This window comes from Euwallacea fornicatus, chromosome 31 (genome assembly GCF_040115645.1).
Source record: "Euwallacea fornicatus isolate EFF26 chromosome 31, ASM4011564v1, whole genome shotgun sequence".
NCBI classification, from domain to species: Eukaryota; Metazoa; Arthropoda; class Insecta; order Coleoptera; family Curculionidae; genus Euwallacea; species Euwallacea fornicatus.
In genome coordinates, this window is record NC_089571.1 from 1,584,671 (window position 1) to 1,607,529 (window position 22,859).

The 22,859-nt window shown below is 37.5% G+C and overlaps 1 protein-coding gene across 4 annotated transcripts in view; it reads right to left on the bottom strand.

Annotated features, from left to right (window-relative positions):
* mim (missing-in-metastasis) overlaps positions 1 to 22,859 on the bottom strand; it is a 131,960-nt gene that overhangs the window by 96,731 nt on the left and 12,370 nt on the right. For all 4 annotated transcript variants that reach the window (XM_066298610.1, XM_066298609.1, XM_066298607.1 and 1 more), the window contains exons 2-3: positions 11,041 to 11,102; positions 8,604 to 8,677 (exon numbers count right to left, since the gene is read on the bottom strand). In XM_066298610.1, coding sequence (XP_066154707.1) covers positions 8,604 to 8,677; positions 11,041 to 11,102 — 136 coding nt within the window. The remainder of the gene's footprint in view (positions 1 to 8,603; positions 8,678 to 11,040; positions 11,103 to 22,859) is intronic.

The following is a 22,859-nucleotide window of genomic DNA, read 5'->3' on the forward strand; positions in this document are numbered from 1 at the left end:
CTATGTTAATTTATTTACTCAAGGGGACCTCCAGCGAGATGAAACGTATCAAGTTACGATCTACGCTTATTTACTCGCCAATGCACTTATATTTTAGAGCCGCTGGACATGCTGGTCCTTAAACATATTACTGGTATGGCCCCTAGCTAGGCCAATGTCCTGGCAAGTTCACCTGGATAATAATCTATCTCTGTGAAAGACTTGCCTTCGTTTCAACGATGGTATGGTTACTGTCCTGTTGGTGAGGACTTCGCTGGTTTGATCTACGGACTTTAAATTTACTGAATGCATTTCCATCCTCGAAAGACGTAGAAAAATCGCAGCGCATTAAAGCACCGCTGTTAATCAACGATCAAGCAACTTGTAAGTATTGAGCAAGATTCGAACCCAGAAACGATCTGCGGAAATCGAAATATTCATTTACGGGAGAAAATTTTAAATTATTCAGTCTAATTAACCGATTAAATAATAGGTTTATGCCCCTGAGTGGAAAAATTATTACCGACCTGCTGTTGAACGCCCTCTAATAGTGGTAATCAAAGGGGCGTATCGTCATGCAATATAAGCCAAGGCACTTAGTTCATGCAATTTCAGTGAAGTGTAAAACGAATTAGAAAACTGTTTAATTGGCAGGAAAAGACTTAAATAAAAATTCACTACTTTCATGTGTGGGTTTTGCCATCTTGCAGAAAATAGACTTTTAATGTCGTTGGAAGAGTTCATGTCGAGCTTTCATTATGGCTCCAGAACTACGATTAACTGGCAAAAATTGTATCGAAATTAAACGGTTCAGAGGCCAAATGTACGCCAGAGTTCTGTTATTTCGAACTAAACCAATAAATATTTCAATGTTTACTTTAATACCTCAGTTTCATCCCGAATTTGTTTAATGTAAACTCTGTATTAACGCTCTGCAGCTACATATCAAATTCATATATCACGAAATTTAATTCTAATTAAGATGGGTTACACTGGCATGCGCACGCAATAATCGCACCGTCTCTCTCTATCGAATCAAACGAAATCGGTGATGATGATAATAATCATAATAATGAATTATGTATAGCAAACAAGGAAGAAGCCAACGTATGGAAGTGTTACAAAACCTATATGCAGGGTGGCCCATTTGCCTGAAGTAATGCCCGAAAGGGTGGTTCCGGGACAAGGCGGAGCTTTTTAGTGGGTAGACTAGAGGAGCCCCACGCTACTCGGCTGGCAAAACAACACAGTCGGGCGTGCGTAAAGGCATTTTTCTCTGCCAAAAAACAAAAAAAAAACAAAAAAAAACAAAAAGAAAAAAAAGAAAAAAAGAAAGGAAAAAAAGAAAAAAAGAAAGAAAAATAAGAAAAAAAGAAAGAAAAGAAAAAAAGAAAGGAAAAAAAGAAAGAAAAATAAGAAAAAAAGAAAGAAAAGAAAAAAAGAAAGGAAAAAAAGAAAAAATAAAGAAAAGAAAAAAAGAAAGGAAAAAAAAAAGAAAGAAAAAAAAAGTGGCTCATTTAAAATAGTCGACTTGAAATATCTTGAATGGAATTTTTTTTTTAACTCTGAAGCACGTCAGTTTTACTTTTAAAGGGGACATTTTCACATCGTAAATTCGTAGGTATAGAGTCATGCCTTAAACGAGGTGACAACCCCTTCAAGAATCGCAAACGTCACTAGGGGTCAAGTGGTTTCAACTCTCTTTACAAGCTTGCAGATTTTTTTTGTTCCCCCTTAAAATGTCACAAAAAAAACCGTTTTAAAATGTCGGTGAAGCATATCGAAAAAACAATGATTTTTGATTAATGTTTTATTTAATTAAGTGTTCTAATTGCGATCCATTTGTTTCCGCACAACAACAAAATCTTTGTTCAATCTCTTCCCGAACGTTTTCTAGAATTTTGGGATTAATTTCATCATGCGCTATCACTATGCGCTGGCGAATATCTTCTAAGGAGGTAGACTTCGTTTTATACACAATGGGTTTTGAATGACCCGATAAGGCAAAGTAAAACGGTGCTAAATCAGGCGATCTCGGGGGCCACATGATTCCTTTTTTTCCACCTGAACTAGCCTGACAGGTGCATCGTACCTCAATCTATTTTAAGATTTCATCTGCCGTCATATTGTGGATATCCTCGAAAACGACGATCAGATCCCAGAGAATGATGTATTTTTTCAAAAAGACATAATTCTTTGGATCAACATTTTAGCGAGCGCTCGATTGGTAGAAGAGATTTCACTGAATGGCCCCCAGGATCGCCTGATTTTACTCCATGGGACTTTTTCTTATGGGGTCGTTTACGAACCGTTGTTCATAAAACAAAATTTGGCTCTTTAGGAGGAGGATCTTCGCCATCGAATAGCGATGGCATATGGTGAAATAACGCCCTAAATGCTGGAAAACGTTCGGAAAGAGGTTGAACGAAGGTTTTATTATTGTATGGCAGTAAATAGGTCCCAATTTGAACATTTAATTAAATAAAACATTATTTCAGAATTTCTTTTTTGCGATATATTTCACCGATGTTTCAAAATGGTGTTTTTTTGCAATATTTAACGGCGGAGGAAAAAAATCAGCATACCGGTAGAGAACATTGGAAATTGACTTGATGTACCACTTGACCCCCGTGCCATTTACGATTCTTGAAGGGGTTGTCGCCCCGTTTAGGGGACGATTCTACACCTACGAATACACGATGTAAAAACGACCCCTTTAAAAATAAAATCGACGCGTCTCGGTGTTCCCCGAAAAAAATCTATTCAAGGTACTTGAGACGGGCTGTTTTAAATGGGCCACCCTGTGCACTAAAGAGTAATTCAAAAACTGTTGGTTCAATTTTCCATTAAAAATGATTTAACTATGATGGGCATTATCTTTTCATTAAACAGGCGTTTCTTGTGAGGAAACGATTAGAAACTCTAATTAACGATAATATTTACTTTAGTTATTATGTTAGCTCCGGTAAGGGTAATTACATAAATATAATTACTGCATTATCGGAGCAGTTCTTTGAGTGGATTACGATGGTGATGTAAGTTAGGATGAAAAAGCAACTTTCCATTTTTTCTTCTATGACGAATTTGAATGATTTCATTTTAGTGTTGGTTGTCAAAAAACCGAAAATAGTGATAATTGATAAAATTATGAGGATACGCGCACAAACGTTTCCACGATTTCGAAGAGTTTATGATGGAAAAATTAAAATGGATCTCCATTTTATACCGGATATTGTCGGTGTACCAAAGCGAATCAAAGGATTGGGAAATAAATCGAATTTTAAAGGAGTTTTTAGGACCGAACACGCAGTACATGCAAAACTTACGAGCGCAAAACAACAAAATCAAAAACGCCCAAAAATTTAATATACAGGGCACCTCGGTGATTCGGTTCCAAAGCGGCATCCCCGTTACGGTTAGAGATACTCGAAAATGCTTTGGGGCTAAACTGTTTGGTTCGGTGAAACGCATTACACGGCGAGGCCGTTTTTCCTATCTCCAGTTACACGGGAACTCAACGTCAACTTCCTTACTTCAAATGGAACACCCTGTATAATTTAAAATTTTTGGAGTCCACACATTAAGGTGATCAAACAACTACTTTGCCTCCCTACCTCTGGACCTTCCGTTCAAGTGGCGTATGCGGTTTTTAGCTGCGCAGAGCTCAGAAACGTGCAGGTTTCGTTTACCCTCCCAACACCACTAAGAGCTCTGCGGAGGGATTCACTATAACCATTCTTAAACGAAATTTCAATTACGTGTAAAGTACAAATTTTCAGAGGAACTTCCACTTAAACATCCCAGAATTGTTTCATTTTTTAGCCAAAGTAGAATTCGGTTTCCATGGTAATGAGTGAACGCGACTGTTACTAGTGACTACGCTTTTGCCAGAAACTGGCCATACTGCTTGGAAAATTAAGAGAGATACTTCGAATTCTTGTTAATCAATGTGAAAACTGGCTAATTTCATTGAGAACGGTTAATGATTCCGCAGACACGTTGTCAGTATTAGAAGAGCGTAAACGAAGTTAGAGCTACGGTCCTGAGCTCTCCGAAGCCAAAAATCGCATATGGCATCTAAACGTACGGTATGGGGATGAGGAGACCTGATCACTTTAATATGCGATTCAACTGCAAATATATACAGGGTGTTCCATCTGAAGTAAGGGGGTTAACGTTGACTTCTGGCAGAACCGGAAGTGGCAAAACCGGTGAAGTCCCATAATATAACGGGTTTCATCCAACCGAACAGGTTGTCCCCAGAATGTTTCCGAATACCTCTAATTGTACCGGAGATATCGCCTGCTAAGAGAGTTACTGAGTCGCCCTGTATAAAATTCGTGGCGAATATGAGAAATTTTACGTTGGCTAAAGCCTTAAAAAAGATGATCAAAGAACGTCAATACTGCATTAAGCACAGATGTGCACGATGAAAGAAACATATGTCGAATTAGTAGTATCCACCCGGGAGAGTTGTAAGACTACAAAAGAATCAATACTTCCATTCGGCACCGCGTTGAACAATAGATATGCTCATTGAACAATGAGGAGTTTTTCTTGATCAGTATGCCAAAACTCCACCCTCAAGGTTGGCAATGCCCGGCTTCTCCGGATTCCGGAAAGCGCCCGGAAAAGTCGCATTTCAAAATAATACATTATGGACCATACCTGCTCTCCTTTATCTCGTATATTTGTCTACAGTTTGCGCATCGTGAGACATGAACGGCAGAAAGCTCATTCGATTGAGTCATTTGACGGAACAAAACATTTGAGGAAAATTAGATTTTACCCTTCCGGCCATTCCGGAAATTCGGTTCCGACAGGTCCGGAAAGAAGCTTAGTATTAATGTCAAACTTTCCTTTCTGTGTACAATTGCCACAATCCTTCCTTTCACCACAAGGTCCTTGGACCGACTACCAGGAGAGGCCGCATAAAATTTGTTGCTAGAGATAACTAAAATTATTTAGCAACGAGAACGTAACTTCGCAACTTTTCGACCAAGTCGCGGTTGAAACGGTGAAAAAACTCCCGAAGCTTGGGCTTTTCTGCTTGAAGTAGTCCCATCTAACTCCAATTAACAAAGATGTACTTCGCTAAAACTCGGAGCTCGAAAGCGAACTCTAGAACTCGAAACTCGACGCCAGAGATCGATTGACCCACATCGTGCGCCCCAAAGGGGGAGTTTCACACTATCCGGGTTACCGCGAGTCCATTCACCCCGCATGAGAAGTGTATACAGATCGAAAAAACAACAATTATTATTAATAAATATTAATAAAAAGGCGAAAAACGTGGAAACATTAACAAATGTCCGAATTTTAAATCGTTAAAGTCGGGCCACTTCGGCTAGATTAACTTAAATCCGAACAAAAACACGAACGTTGAATCGAACCCGGAAGAATTTCCATTTCTGTAATCGGTTAGGAAACGCACTAGTTTCGTTACAGTAGCCATTTCCGCAAGGTGGTTTTGTCCACTGATCAAGACTTTGCGGGACGAGCGACGCGGCACGAGCCGCAACAAATACCATTTCCTAACGAGTTTCGCCACACGATCTTTCCGCAATTTTCTCGTGCAGTTCTATAATGACATGAGAAATCACGATAAATTGGCATAAATCTGAATATACTCAATCCGTATGCCTGGGCCATTGTAATTGCTGGTGGATTTGCTTAACGAGTTATGAAATGAAGCCCGGTCTCGTTACGTAAGCAGTCACGAAATGAAAGCCGTTTAGTCGCCGCTTTATTTGTCAAAATGAGACAAATGTGGTTACATGCGCGTTTCAAATCGAAATGATTATGACGAGGCCGTGAGTCTGTTGATTAACCAAAGGGCTATATGAGAACCTTACCGCACACGTCATGATGTTAGATGCCCAAGGGAAACGTACGTAACATGTACATTTCATTTTTCTCCTTGGTGAAAACGTGCGATTTATGCACCTCTGCTCGATTTTGATTTATTCCCTAATAATTTATGTTTTTTTGCTGTTTTTTAGATATTTTGCATTGTATGCGTAATCGCAATAGTGTTTTCGTCCGAGAACTGGCTGCAGGCTGCAGCTGAAACTGGCGATCGATCACGGTTTATCGCAAAAGAACGAAAGATAACTTTTATCGAGTGTTTATTCACAGGGTGATTTTTCAATTCGGGTTTTTTTGTTCCTCCGCCACTTTCCCAAAGTTTGAGTACTGATCGTGCCGCAGGTGTTAGATGTTAATTCAGGTTAGTTCGGGTTAGTTTTTCCTTATTAACAATGCAAGAACATTTATAATTTAGCATAAAAATATAAAACAACTGAAAAGTGTTAACAAACAGGTCGTTCCTGGGGTCCCAAAAAAATTCGGACGTTTTTAGCGAGTCACAGTTTTGCCCATGAGACTTTGTCTTGTGTTGCAACAGCGCTCCACGGCCCTTGCCAAAGTTGCCCTTAATGCTCGTATGCATTTTTGAGGGGCAAAAATGAGCAAAGCTGCAAATAGGGCGAGTATCACCTTCGGTTTACGGCATTTCGTCATTTTCAACTTAGAGAAAAAGTCATCTCGCAGGAAAATTGGCGGAAAACTTAATGTGAACAAGGGGCGGACATTATTCACCGGTGGAAAGTCGAAGACAGAATTGCTTCTGTCGAACAAACTGACCCTCCGGAATTAACAAGCGCCCGAGAAGAACGACATGTCATGAAAACTATTAAGGAAAATCACGGTATTAGTGCCCTTAAACTGAAAGTAGCTCTGGAAAATCAAACTGGTAAAAAGGTATCTCCAGAAGCTATACGAAGAGGCACAAGAGCAAATGGTGTTGGCGGTGGGGTTCCCAGGAGAACGCCATGGCTCAATACCGAAAACGAGGACTTCAGAAACGAATTTGCATCGGAGATGATTTTGAAAATCGGAAACACATAATTTTTGCCGATGGGCCAAAATTCCACATATTTGAGTGCCATGGACGACAAATGACACGAAAGAGACCCAACGAAGAACTGAAAACGAGCAATTCACGTCCCGCTGTGAAACACGGTGGCTGACCAGTAACGATCTGGGGCTGCGTTTTAGCCAAAGCAGTTGGGGAATTAGTGTTCATTTATGGAACAATGAACAAAATTATTTATTTAAACATCTTAAAAAACAATTTGTTGAAAATTACCACTGATGTGGGAGTTCAAGGGGGTTTGAAGTATTGTCAAAGAATGGATGCTCTGCAACTGTCCAAAAGTTCGAGAAACCTCCGGATCTTGATCCAATGGAGAATGTGTGGCACCAGCTGGACTTCCAAATGAGAGAATATTTAATAATAAATAAAAATGAGATGAAACAAATTTTAATGGAGGAAAGGCGCAACGTTGACCATGATTTAATTAAAAAAATTGGTTCGTCCATGCTTAACGGCTATCGGCCGTTATAAACAATCAAGAAGGACATACGAAATATTAATTTTTTCTTTACTTGTTTATTGTTTGTTAAGGTGTTCGAAAATTTTTGTTATTTCAAAAATGTGTTGTCCTTTATATTTTTTTCGATTTTTGAAATTTTTTGTTAATGTTAAATACACTTTTGCATTGTTAGAAAGCAGAAACTGACACCAAACATGTACCAAAGTCCCGTTTCCTAACTGTTTGTTTTCATTATCACTGCAGGGGGTTAATTAAGTACGTGCAGATATTTTAAGGGATGAATCTCTGACCGATTCCAATACAAAAAGTTTTTATTAACATATGGCCGCAACGGCTCCTTTTAAGGGATACAGAGTGTTTAAATTTAAATTTGGTTTCCTGTGAACGTTTTTGGACATAGATGAGTCAATCGGACGAAATTTAATAGATAGTCCCCAAGAGCACTCTTTTGAATAAAACTAAATGTACAATAATTTCCTTAATACCGAAGTGGCCTACAGAGTGGGGCGAAAAAGTCAGGGACAATTTAAACGTGATGAAACCCGGCACGTGGCGCCCTCTATCAGCAATCAAAAAACTTTGGGTTTTGCATCATGAAAAAACCCGCGAATATTAAATTTCATCGCATCGACTCATCTGTGTCCAAAAATATCCGCAGGAAACCAAATTAAAATTAAAATTTATACACCCTGTATCTCTCAAACGGAGCCGTTGCGACTAACCATATGTTAATGGGAGCTTTTTGTATTGGAATCGGTCAGAGATTCATTCCCTGAAACATCTGCACGTACTTAATTAACACCCTATACATACAAAAGAAGGTTCTAAGTGTCCGAGTACTTTACGGAGTCACTGTATATATTGGATGAAGCTTTGCAGGCATTAACAGCTACAGGTGCAACAACGGACTGTTTTTAAACCAAAAATAGAAAGCTTCTTGAAAAAGTTCAAATTTTGACTAGTAAAAACGGCGCTGTTCTCTTTGCAATGCTCACTGAAATATGAACGGATGAGCATTCTTAGGTTTTTGCTAGTTTTGCAGAATGCTCAATTCTAGGATTAATTTCGTTAAAAATGCTTGTAGAAGCAACTCCCCAACTGAAGAATTGCCCTTCATAGGCAAATTTCATGTAAAAGGTAGAGTTGCTGGTAAGTTCCGAGTTAGGCATGGGGCATAGAATCGATCAATAGCACGATTTTTAAATGAAACTTTTGCATCAAACCTACCTCTGGTGTTTGTCGCAGAATCTGCAATTTTCTGGAATGCTTCTAGATATGCCGTTACAGCAAGTATTGTAGCCCTGAAATTTGAAGAAAACGGCAAATATAAAATCGTATTGGTATTATACGTATAAATTTGAAGCAATAGGTCAGACTACAGTGTCGCGCATTAAGCAGTGGCGGCAGCCCGGTCAGGGTTTTATTTTATTGTTAAACTTTTCCGATAAAACGGCTTCTCGGGCAAAATTTAAAGCTTTGACTTGCACATGAAATTACTCATTAACGGGAAGTTTAAAATACGTTTTGTGTCGAGCAAATGAAATTCAGACAAAATGGAAACTGAGAAAGTTGACTAGTTTGAAGTGAGACGATTATCATAAATTGTATTTTTTATTAAAAATTATTTTTTTAATTTTTTTATTTTTGGAGTACCGGGAATTGAGCTTTGTGAAGTCAGTCAATTAGAGGGGAACATCTCCTTTTTTTTGAGCCACCATGTACTTATTTAAAGAGTGAAAATGGCTATTTCGTATATTGGCATTTGAAAATATTGTTAAAAAAGTGATTAAAAAAAAAAAAAAAAAAAAAAATTGTGTTTAGACATAAAATTTCGATTTTACAAATTAATTATAATACATTTTCTTTATGAAATATAAAAAAAAGTCATTTAAGTGAAAACTATACAGGGTGTCCGGAAATGACGTCGAAATATTTTAGGAGATGATTCTATAGGTTAAAATAATAAAAAAGTTCTTATAAGCACACCCCAAAAATGCTTCTTAAAGGGGCCAGAACCCTTTAAAGGACCTTTGAAGATGTTTTTTCGCGATATTTTCAAAACGGTTTTTTGTTTTAAAATTACGAAATTCGGCATACTTCAATAAGTTAGATTGGAAAAACTTTCTTTGTTTTAACAATTGCAAATTTTTTGTCAGGGGCGTCACATACAGGGGATCTTCTACGTAAATTTCGCCTTAACTTTTTCGTCTGCGCGACTCTCTCTTTTACTGAAAAGTATTGAAGAATCAGGAATTCGACTTCAAAAATGAAAAATTGCCACAAACGAAAGCGTCAAGGCAAGGTTCACGTAGGGGACCCTCTGTATGTGACGCCCCTGGCTAAAATTTGCGATTATCAACGCAAAGCAAATTTCTCCATTTTAACTTATTAAAATATACCGAATTTTTTAATTTTATTATAGCACAAACCGTTTCGAAAATATTGCGAAAAAAAGACATCTTCAGAGGGCCTTTAAAGGGCTCTAGTCCCTTTAAGGAGAATTTTTTGGGGTGTTTTTATAACAACTTTTTTTTTATTTTAACCTCTAGAATCACCTCCTAAAATATTCCAACGTCATTTCCGGACACCCGGTATAGTAGGTTTTTTTTAATGACAAATGGCCTTTTGAACGGCATTTTCAAATTCTGTGTACATCATTGTACAAAATGGCCATTTTAGATTTTTTAATTCACGTATGGTGCTCGGTTCCCACTGGATGACCTTTTTTTAATTATCATCTAGCTTATTAGCGATGCAACGCTTCTTTGCTTTGATTTGGTCACGCGCAATAGGGTGGTCGTTGCGGAATTGCACCAGTCAAGGAAAAAATCTAAAAAATACTAGCAAAAATAACAAAATGTTCCATTAATATGGGAAAAAAATGGAGACTGGCAGGATAATTACAATATTTTTGCTCCTTCAAGGGCCGTGACTTCCTAGCGGACCCCGTGTTTGAGAACAATGATTTCCAAGGTGTACGAAGCCAGGACGGAAATGTTACATTTTGTGACTGTCGTACCAATGGAGCAATGAAATCAAAGTTCAAACATCAAGGTTGAGATCCACCAAGAGATAAATAATATCAAAACTATGGAAAGTGCGGATGCTTCGATCCGGTCTACTGCTGAGCCAGATTTTCTCTCAAGTTTCTATAGTGATACTGGAAATTGTTTGTATTTTTCCCAATAGATCAGTCAATATTGGCCAAAAAAAAACAAACAATTGAGGCTTATTCAGGATCGGGTCAAGTCTCTTCATTCATTTAAGTCATACGTAGACTTTGACCAGTATTTCCAAACCAAATCGCATTTTTTGCTGTTTACGCCCATTTCACTTTTGATATGTATCAATTTCGATCAATGATGACCACAGAACAGATTCGCTCGGCAACTTCTCATTTTTTGTAATTTTACTGCTTTCTCCATATTAATCGTGCCTACTTCTGAATAAACGTTAAAATTTTCAAACCTTTTATGGCAGAAAATGAATTTATTCAATTAAGGCAGTAGAGCACCTATTCACTCGTTCGGCTCAAGAAAGGCTTCAACCGTAACCTGAATAGCAGTATCTTGACCACCAGCAGATTTACCAACTACTTCATTTCCCAATCGAATTGTTTTCTATTATCTTATAAAACCAAATAATTTTACTTATAACGACTTACTTTAACGAGGAGTGGAGCTTGGTGGCTTTTGCAATAAGATCCTCCCACAATGGCATGCCATTCTGAAACAAAACGTTCTTCATCAGCAAGAATTGTCTTGAAATTTAAATTCTACATTAACCTCCTGCCACATTTGCATGCACTTTTGGAGGTCTGATGATGGTACAAACAGATCATTGTTTTTAATGACACAATTACAATTTGCTGTTAACCATCGGTTGTTATCGAAATTGGAACAAAATTCATCACTTGGCCTCGAAGGAATATCAAAATCTTGATGGAAGCGAGCTCGACAGTAGATTAACAAACAGGTTGGTCTAGGAGGAGATGCACGAACTTCAATATGTTACTCTACATTCAATTCTAAGGAAAAAGGGCCTATAAACATATGCCTGGAAATGGTTTGTTGAACATATACACGGAGATAAATGATAATTTTGGATTTTTTTTTAAGTGTTTCAAAAACGGCATTTCAAAGAACTTGTCATTAGATGACATCTTTTGCCATGAAACTAAATAAAATCTATAGGCAGCGGCCGTTTGAAAATCCGCAGCAAAACACCGTGTCAGCATAGTGATTGTGAGTAAGGAATTTTGGTATTCTTAGATTGTCCATTCAAAGGCAAATTTACACGACAAAACTGCTAAAAACTAAAACAATATTATGATTTGAACGTATTACTGCCTCCAAAAGGAACTTAAAAATGTCGAAATGCCGACTATCATAATACACGTGTTAACTTGGTCATCTACCTTTGTTTCAGTAAAATGGGAAGAGATTTCAAAAATCAGAAAATCGCGTTAAAAAAAAAAAAGTGGCGTCCCAATTTTTTTTATTGTAGCAATTGGTGTTACGCACGCCACTGCTTGCAAATTTTATTCACTTCCATCGCGAAAGATGCCTTTTAATGAGGAGGTCCCTACCAAATTTCGTTAAAGAACCTTTAACGAAATACTCAAAAAAATATATTTTTTTGAAAATTGGCATTTATCTCATTCCACGGGGCGGTCCAAATCCGATGTGCTATTATTGCTAATTCTTAAACGGTCAGAGCTACTGGGTGGGCCAAATTACGAAAAATGTGCCAAATTTCATACTCTTCTAAGAATTTTAAACAATGTTGCCAAATGATTTTCAGTTTGTGAGTTATTATGAAAAAACTAGAGGTTTTTTATTAAAACGTCTGATACAAAAACTTCGTAGTTTCCTTGTGTCTACAAGCCAGCAAATTTCAAAATTTTAAATGTTGCTTAGTTCATGAGACAATGATAACTCGACGTTTTTAAATACGGACCTGTCCATTTTTTGGCCCTTTTTAAACGTTCTTACCAATGATGTATCACAAGATAGAAATATTCGACGTTTTTTTGAAATACTTTTTTGAAAATTTCGTAGTTTGAAAACTCTGAAGTTTTTGTATCAAACGTTTTGATGAAAAAGTTTTCGATTTATTTAGAAAATTTAATTTGACCGAATTTTAGTTTTTTCATGATAAGTCACAAACCAAAAATCGTTTGTCGACATTGTTTACAGTTCTTAGAAGAGCATGAAATTTGGTACATTTTTTCTAATTTAACCGACCCTGTAACTCTTACCGCATAGGAAATAGTAATGACGCACATCGGACTTGGAACACCCTGTATGTCCTCCTTGGCCTTTCCGAATATGTTCATAGGAACTTTTTGTTTAGAATTAAATGTAGAATAAGATGTTCAAGTTTGTACATGCCCCCCTGACACACTATGTAAATTTAGGGCACCATCCCTGCTTTGGGGCCTATGTAAAATATCTGAAACGCGATTTTCAAGCCGAATAGTATATACTATTTTTTTTATATGTCTGTTTCAAAAAGAACTAAAGCAGGTATGGAGATCCTGTTATACTGAAACCCACGTAATTTTTAAATGTAATCGCTATTTTTAAAACCAAAGATCTTGGATCAGATCCAAAAGGTGTAAATTCAAAGAAAGTAAATAGATTGTCTAGCGAGCATCCGATACTGGAAATTCTATTGAATAGCTAGTATAACCTAATGGTTTGTTTACAGTTTGTTACGACTAAAGATGATACTTATCGAGACAATAAAAGTTCTTATGTACACTAAACTTACTACGTATTTAGTAGTATCGACTCTTTCGATTTGCGTGTTGAACAGCTTTTGAACATTTCAACAATGTTATCTAGGACAAAGCATATTAGACTTAACTCACTATATAATGGTAATCTACAAAGCATTTAATAATATACAGGGGTATGCAAAACGACAGCAGCGCCAACGGCAGTTTTGCAAAGGGTTGATCATTAACTTAGGTTATGTTTTTGGGAATCACAGATGTCAGGCGTTCTCACGACACCGTATCTGGTCTCGAGTGAGTGCAATTACAGACACTTTATGTTGAAACCCTTTTGGGATTCCCCCATTTATGTGGATCTCGTATGCATGGACCTGTGCCAAAAAGTAGCACCGTTGACAGTCGTACGCATTAAAATACTACGTAATTTCATTATTTCATACATCATTCGTTTCATTGATTCATGACTTAAACGTTTCAAAGGTAAATATAACTTAAACGGTAAGGTTGGGCCGGGCATCGATGATTTTTGGTCGAAATAGTATGGGTGGAAAGGTTCGTTGTATGACAGATAGGCAAAAAGGATTTTAGCACGTAGAAATGAAGGGAAAAGTTATACATTTATCCAAAATGTATTCAAATGTTCCAACGTAATGATTAGCAATTCCGTGAAATTTGTAAAAACCCTAGAAACACGTGATAAAAACAGAAAAACTAGGTCAATAGATGCTAGAAGTATGCAGAGGGTGGCGAAAGTGCCTTTTTTCATAACATCTAAACGAACAAAAACACAAATTGGAGTTAATGTGAGCACCTCTACAGTATGGAGGTGCCTGGCTGAAGCAAATTTGCAAGGGAGAAGTCCAAGGAAAGTTCTGAAACCAGCTGACAGACAGATCTCCAACGGCCTAAAATTTGCAAGAGAGCGTGCCCCTTAGCCCCGTCTAGATGGAGGAATATTCTTTGATGAAACAACTCAAAAATTGTTCTTTTCGGTTCTGCTGGTCAGAAACATACGTTAGAAGACCGCCACAATCTCAAAAAGAGACCCGAAGTATACCCGGAAAATGCATCCTCCATAATGGAACTGGGTTGTTTTTCGTATTATGGCAAAGGTCCGATACATCGCATGGACCACGTTGACATCCTGGAATATGTAATGGATTCTTATGCCGACGACAATGTGCCCATCAAACGGTTCTTCATGCGGGATGATGATCCTAAACACACGATCAGAAGGGCACGGGCATGGTTTGCCGACGATAGGGTTGAGGTTTTGAAGTGGCCTGCTCAATTCCCGGACCTCGACCCCATTGAGCATTTGTGCGCAAATGTGAAAAAAAAGTTTCTGCAACAAAACCGACCAATAATGGAGATCTGTGGAAAATTGTCCGGGATACATGGAATGCAATTTCAGTTGAGAGGTGCCAACGTTTGTTCGGCTCAATGCCGAGGCGTTAGGCCATTATTGCCCAAATGGGTACAATAGAAAATATTAATATTAGTTTACTTGAATTCGTGTATTTTTTAATTTTAATATTTTATTTTTCATTTTTTCCAACTTTTAAGAAAAACTGCAATTTTTTTGACATTTATTTTCGACGCAAAAATATATATATTTTTTTATTTGAATAAAGAGTTTTTCCACAACTCGTTTTACTTTTTCTTGCATAATTAGGGAAATTTTCTGATTCTTAAAAAAGCAATAAATTATTAAAGTTTGTTAAAAAGTAAAGAAAGTTCGTTAAAAATGACCTGCGCACTGCCGTTATTTTGCACACGTCTGCACATTATGCTACTAATAGGTACATACAAATGAATAACTAACGCTATTAACTTATCTTTTACACTTTAATAACTACAGCGGCAACTTCATTCCCTCTGAGGAGGGACTAATGTGAATCAATAACTACCAAAGTCTTTAAAAAAGTGTAATTCCCTTTGAGCGATGATCAAATTAAGCTACGAAGGTATAAAAATACGGAAATTTGCACCATATTACTATTTCCGCTCCTTAATACTCGTAGATAGCCTTCATCAGAAGACTTAAGTAGGTATTTCGTTAGCTCGTTCTTCGACTAATGCCCAGCTGAGATACTGAAGATTCACTGAGGCATCTGATTGCTGTCGTAGACGTCTCCCAAGCCCATCCCCTAAACGCTCTATAGGATTAAGATCGGGATTGCGAGCTGGCCATTGCAGTCCTCCAGGTAACCATTCGCCGCGTTTACAACGAGTGAACGCGCGTTGCCGCACCTTAAAATGAAATCGTCGCCAATGAAAGGGAAAAGGGGCACTGGGTAACCTCCCACGGCTGGATGCAGGGAGATCAGTCTTTGTTGCCAAAGTGATCCCTCACTAAGCCATGACTGAACCACCTCCGTATGGAGCATGTTCTCTGATACTGCAGCGATCAAATCGCTTCCTCGCCTTCTCCACACCCGAACCTGACGATCACACGGAAGTAGAGAAAATCTGGATTCACCTGTGAACATGACTCAAGACCTGTCGTTTCCATGTTAACTAGTGAGCCGTTTTTTCCTATTGAGTTTATTAACGTCGAGTGAGTGTTAACAAGTTTTTTGGATGTATCATACGTAAAATCATTCATTAACGACGGCCTCTCTGGATCTGCGATTTTTCATTACTGCACGATTAGATAGGTGTCGCGATTGGTTTTCCGCGTCACGTGCATTTAACCAATCACAACACGTGTCTTACCACGTGATCGGTATCTGTAATTTCTTTGAAGGTTCCATATTTTCAAATAGGGATTTTCATGCTAAGGCTGAGATGAAAATCTATTTAGAGTAACTACTTTTAAATTGATTCAGTCGACGGAAAATGATGTAACCAACACACATATATTACTGACCGATTAGTAATCTCGACTTTATTGAGGCGTTCGCTACGCCCGCATGTTAAATAGTCTCGATTGTTAATCGACGTCATTAATGGACCTATGCGTTAAATAGCTATTAATTTTTTAGTAGTACAAAGTTTCGGTTTCCCTATGTGCCGGACGAACCTCGATATTATTAAATTGATTTGGCGAATACTCATTATGCACTTGTAACAAAACACGTTGATGATACTGAGCTAATATATTATGCGTGCTAAATAGAGCGCATCTTTAAATCTTCTGTAAAGTCTGGTTATAATTAGAACATACGTTCTAGTACACGCAATCATTACTTAAAGCCGGAATATTTCGGCTGCAGAATATTGAATAATCAAGGAAAGCGAATTAAATCATGCAGTTCCACTCGACAATGGCTTCGCTTAAAACTATGTAACTGAGTACGTATAGTCAGAAGTACTCTTCATTGGCAGATCTGATCAGCTTTGAGTCATGATAGTTGGTGAAGATGTTTCCGCCTAAACGTTCAGCAATGGTTAAAAGGGTTAAATCTGTGCGCTCGTGTGTTCAAGTCAAAGCAGATGGGAACTTGCAACTACATTAATTATTGTTTATGCAATGTTCACACCTAAAAATATGAAAATGACTGACACAATATGAAAATGACTGACATAATATGAAAATGACTGACATAATATGAAAATGATTGACATAATATGAAAATGACTGACATAATATGAAAATGATTGACATAATATGAAAATGACTGACATAATATGAAAATGACTGACAAAACATGAAAATGATTGACATAATATGAAAATGACTGACATAATATGAAAATGACTGACAAAATTTGAAAATGACTACAGATAAATCTATTACGTGATTTTTTGAAATCGCGGAAGGCATATCGTTTCATTTCCAAAAAAATATATACCAGGTGATCTATTAAAAAAAAAACAAGATTTTCGACACTCACCGGTTCAACTTGACAATAGATTCTGATGATTCAAAGGAAAATATCAATCTTTGCCGATTAAAAGATTTTTATAAATATCCAGTGGCGTAAATACGGTGAATTACACTGTACATTTTTTATTTGTTTAGGTGTTTCAATTTCAAAGTTGCCGGGAAGCGTTTCTGGAAAATCAGATGTTTTTTCTTATAAACAAAGATTTATTAGAGATACGATAAATCTCAAACTTCGCAATTCTGAGTTTGATTCGGTCAGCGACACTGACGAGCGTTTATACGGCGAAAAAATCTGTTAGCCACGGGGGATCAAGATTTTTATGAGATGGATTGACATATACAAAGTGTATGCAAAATAACGTCCGAGCTCCTTAGTAGCCCCGGGAACAAGTCGTTCGAAAAAATGTTTCTCTCAGCGTGCGGTAAAACGGCTTTGCCGCCCGCACACACACAGCAGCGGACAAAATTAGAGCGACTTTTTTTATTTCCCAATAAATAAACAAGTGCACTTGTTTACTAAATTCAGTGCTTATCATACGTCTCTATGAAAGCATACCAAGAAAGTTTTTTAGCATTAGTCGCCATATTTGTTTATTGCAAGAGTACCAAATAATTTTTTGTGAAATTCCTCAAATATTTCCTGGACAAAATTAGAACGACTTCCTTCACTTATCAACAGATGCGCTATTGAAGAGTGTCAATGTCTTGAGTGCATTCAATTTAAGTTTTTAAAATGGAAGGAAAAGATCATTCGAGCATACAAAAGTGGCCGTTCACAAAAAACAATTAGTGACCAATTTAACGTTTCTGAACAAGTAGTTTCCAAAATCGTTAAAACTTCCAATATTCGCTGAAAGGTAGTTAATTCAAAACGAGGAGGTCGACCTAGGAAAACCAATAAAAAAACTGGACCGGCGCATTAAAAGGCTAATCCAGAAAGAACCAAAGAAGTCCTCAACTAGTATTCTGGCAGACCTAGGAGACGTAGAAGTGTCTTCGAGAACGATAAGACGTAGATTGGTCGAAGCCGGACTTCCAGGAAGACCAGCGAAAAAAACATTTTTTCAAAAAAAAAAAAGGGACGCAAGGATGTTGTCCCCTTTACTGGACGTTTAATGATTGGAAACGGGTGCTTTTTAGTGACGACTCGACATTTAATTCATTTGGAAGTGACGGGGCAAATTACGTACACAGACCCAAAGGCAAAAGACTGGACCCAAAATATGTTTCAACCACTGTTAAACATGGAGGCGGTAGGGTCATGGTTTCGGGTAGCTTTTCGTTCTATGGAATGGGTCCAATTACACAAATCGAGGGAACCATGGACCGGCTCGCCTATTTAAACATCTTTGAAAACCCTATGCTGAATGGGAAATGCCCCTGAAATTCATTTTCCAACGTGACAACCACCCCAAACACACCTCCAAACTGGTGAAGCAGCAGTGGCTGATGAGCGAAAAAATTGTGGTCCTGAAATGGCCACCGCAATCTCCCGACTTAAATCCCATTGAGAATTTGTGAGAGATTGTGGCAAGGCTAATTGGAGCCAAAAATTTTTCGAACAGGGCCTTATTGGCTTATGGCAACATGTCAAACAAGAGACAATTGATAATTTAATTCGATCAATGCCTGAAAGATGTGGGGCAGTTATTGCCAATAAGGGTCGTTGGACGAAATACTAATAAAGTAGGATCAATATCTTTGAAAAATCAACCACCAATTATGAAATATTTGTAGAGTCGCTTTAATTTTGTCCACCACTGTATGAGTCGATAAAAAAAATATTGTTCCAAACACGTGACTAGTGCAATCGCTTTCTCGGCTAATTTCGCTTTTCGCAGAGCACCTCTGTGAATTGCGTGCGGCAAAGTAACACTTTCCGCACTCGGAAGGTAAAAAAAAACGTAACCTTTACCACTCCCCGCAGGACGAGCTCGCAAAGTTGAAATGAGAATTTACTTTATGTTTCTGCAGTTTTTTAAATGGCAAATTTTTACTAGATACGTCAAACACCATCAAATCTCATAACACTGGTATATTGACGTTTGAATTGATTTAATCAAGCTGCAAAGCCCCTGGGGTGGAACAGGATACGTTAAACACACATTACTGTCAAACCAAATATTTTTTAACGAAATTACATGGTTTATTGCTTCAAAACATGAAACGGGGGTCATAAATACTTGACTAAATAGTTAACCAATTCTTTACAGTTGCAATATCAGAATCTGAGAATTTCGTAAATAACGCTGATTGCGTATCTTATTTAATTCGTCCAGCTTTGGGTCGTACGAATATCCACCCCAAATATCGAATTTCCAGCCCTTTTTTGTTTAGACAAACCCGATATTCCCTGGTGAACGCATCATTCGATCCAACGATGTAGAAGAACTGGATGTAGCAGACCATTGCCGGCACCCCAACGAAATTGAATCTACTTTTCGAACGGAAGGCCGCCACGCGTTAGTGGAGGGAAAGATGCGTCGCGCGCCGCCGCAATCGCGACACATCCGTCATAATGACGTCACTTCCTCGAATATCGTCTCTACGAATTAATGTCGAATTTTCGAAGAAGGGCGGGCTAAACAGTAAAAGAATACAACACGGCATCTATTACTTCTAGATCGTTGGTCGTGTCCACAAGGACAGTATGATATCGTCGCTTAAAGATAGTGAAACAAACAACCGTTCGATTCATATCCTGCATGTATAATGGATATTAACGGATCCCATTTCACTAATAGGTATTAGATGTAACTTAATTTTTGTTGAATAACTTAATACGTAGTGGGAGTCTGTTCCTACGTATCTCAGATGTCTCTCAAGATAGAAAAAAATATTTTTTTGTAGAAAGTTGTCAATACTGTCGTAAATTTTTAAAGTGGCTTAACGGGAAAAACTCAGAAGCGAGCTCTTGAAATACGCATGACACAAACATTTTTTTTTGCAACAGGATATCCTATACAGGGTGTTCCAAATCCCATGTGCTATCATAGCCATTTCTTAAACCGTAAGAATTCGGGTAGGTCAAATTAGAAAAAATTCACCAAATTTCGCGCTCTTGTAAAAGCTGTAAACAATGTTGCCAAATCATTTTTAGTTTGTGAGTTATGAAAAAACTAAAGATTTTTCATCAAAACGTTTGATACAAAAACTCCATAGTTTTCTTATGTCTACAAACCAGTAAATTTCAAATTTTTAAATGTTTCTTAGTTTTTGAGACAATGACAGCAACTTGAGTTTTTTGAATACTCCCTGTACAGTTTTTGATCATTTTTCAAAGTCCTTAGTAGCCTCTTTACAATGATACATCACAACATGGAATTTTTTGACGTTTCACTTCAAACAAAATAATTTTGTATTTTTATCTCAACAAGCTAGGCCGGCCCTGGATTTGTAAATAAAAAATCCATTAACTTCATTTTTGTTTAGTAAGCTTAGCAATTGGTGAAATGACTTGCCAGGCGACCTCCCCCCCGGGCTTATGAGAAATTTTGAGTATTATCAGCAGGATGGTGCTCCTGCACATCGAGAACGTCGTTGCGTTAGGTTTTTGAATAATTTGAAGCCGAATCGTTGGGTTGGGAATTACGGTCCCATTAACTGGCCAGCACGGTCTCCAGATATAACCCCTATGGATTTCTCCATGTAGGGTTAAATCGAAGATCAGATATATCAAACAACATCCCGGAAGGCGGAGGAACTTATACAAAAAATTCCAACTACTTGTCAAGAACTAACTTCTCGTATGTTAAATTTTTTTTTTTATTTTCAAGATTTTCTTTTTTATGCTCGACACTGTCTTCGTAATAACGGAGGTAATTTTGAACACTTGTAATTAGTAAAAATTATAATGATAATGACTGTCGATTGTATCATATTAGTTTTACATTTGATTGTTAAAAGATTTTTAGTTTCATTCTAAATTAAGAGTTGAATTATTACTTTTGTTACCGTCGAGAAGTTTATAAACCTACAGCTCGATTGATAATTTATTTGCCTGCATAACAATTTTGAGACATAATAATTGCATTTTTTACTTAAAACTCCAGGACCGGCCTAGCCTGTTGGGATAAAAATAGATTTTTTTTTTTAAGTTAAACATAAAAAAATTCTATTTTGTGGTACGTCATTGTATATGGGTTGCTAAGAACTTTTAACAATGGTCAAAGAATATGCAGGTCCGTACTTAAAAAACTCAAGTTGTCATTATCTCGAAAACTAAGCAACATTTAAAATTTCGAAATTTACTGGTTTGCGGACACGAGAAAGCTATGAAATTTTCGTATCAAACTTTTTCGTGGAAAACCTCTAGTTTTCGATTTATTTAGAAAATTAAATTTGACCGAATTTAGTTTTTTTTATAATAACTCACAAACCAAAAATCATTTGCCGACACTGTTTGCGGTTCTCAGAAGAGTATGAAATTTGGCACATTTTTTCTGATTTAACCGACCCTGTAACTCTTGCCGTTTAAGAAATAGCAACGACAGCACTTCGGATTTGGAACGCCCCGCAGATCGTTATTCCTACGCACAATGCTTCTCATTCTGATTTCAAAAAATGAAACTTGAATCTATGCCGTTTCCATTAATAATCGCTTTCTTTGGAACACTTTATTGATTAAACAATTAAATAACTATCAATCCGTAGAGAAACTGAATCGCACTTACTATGAATTCGCCTTGTTAATGTGTATATTCAAAATTTCTAAATTCTGACACACAATTCGAGAGGGACAACTTAGTTTTACAGAAATCTCGTATAGCCTGAGATGACCAAGTGGAAGGTAAAAGCTTCTAGATTTCGAATTTCATTATTTACGGTCCAGCCCTGGCTAGTTAAAGACTAATTTCCAGCACGGTTTCCATTCGGAAGAATAAAATACGTGAGAAAACGTTTTTTTTTTACTTTGCCGAAAAATAAAATTCCAACGGCACGTTACGAGAAAATTGTGTAACCGTGACGAAACGGGGAAAATTTTGACATGTAAACAAGTCAAGCCGTTTACATGTGAAGCTTGTGCTCACAATCAGACTTAAGCTTTTGGCACCCCGTGTCACAGTCGTAAAAGCGCCTCGAAAATCACTCGAAAAACACGCTTAAACCGAGAGGTTCAAGTGTAAAACTCAAATGTTTCCTTTAGTTGCAATCAAGCCTATGAAATCTTGTAATCAACTAAGAAGACTGTGTGTATTGCCAATTCCAAGAAAACCATTACGACCAGTCATAAAACTTTATATTTCTAATCTTAAATCAGCATGGAGCGCCTCACAATGAAGTAATCATATCGATGTTGCTCAGTTTAACACATGCCCCGTCTGTGATTCGCCGACCTCCGATGATCCTTTGTCTTTTTCTTTACGGGCTCATGAGATAATGGTGAAGAAATCAGTTTTTTCCTTCACTTGTCGACGAGTTAGATGTAAATACGGCAGACAGGACAAACAGAAATGGGACCCCCCGAGCGCCTGCGCATGGTTCGATTCGAACTTTCAAGCTTCAATTCGAACTTTTTCCGATGCGATTAACTGACAACCAGAAGAAAACATGCACTAATCATTTATGGCCATAAAAGCCTTACCATAAAATTAGACGTAATGGAAGTCCTTTAGGCAGGATACAAGAGAGAGGGATCAGTTATACGTTATACAGTTATGTGGGGCTTTAACATCAGGCTTATTACAAGGCTTATTATACTTTATTGTTATGGGTTTTAAAGTGTCCGTCTGGCGAGGGAAGTCACTCAACTTATGATCGAAAGGATCGATCAGGGGAAAAAAAAAATGTCGGTAATATCACTTTACCTGCCTAATACCTCCCTTTTTCGCACCCACGTTGGCGGAGGGAAAACGATCTTTCTGATCAGGGCAACAACCGCTTGAAGCGGAAACGATTCGGACAGATTTGA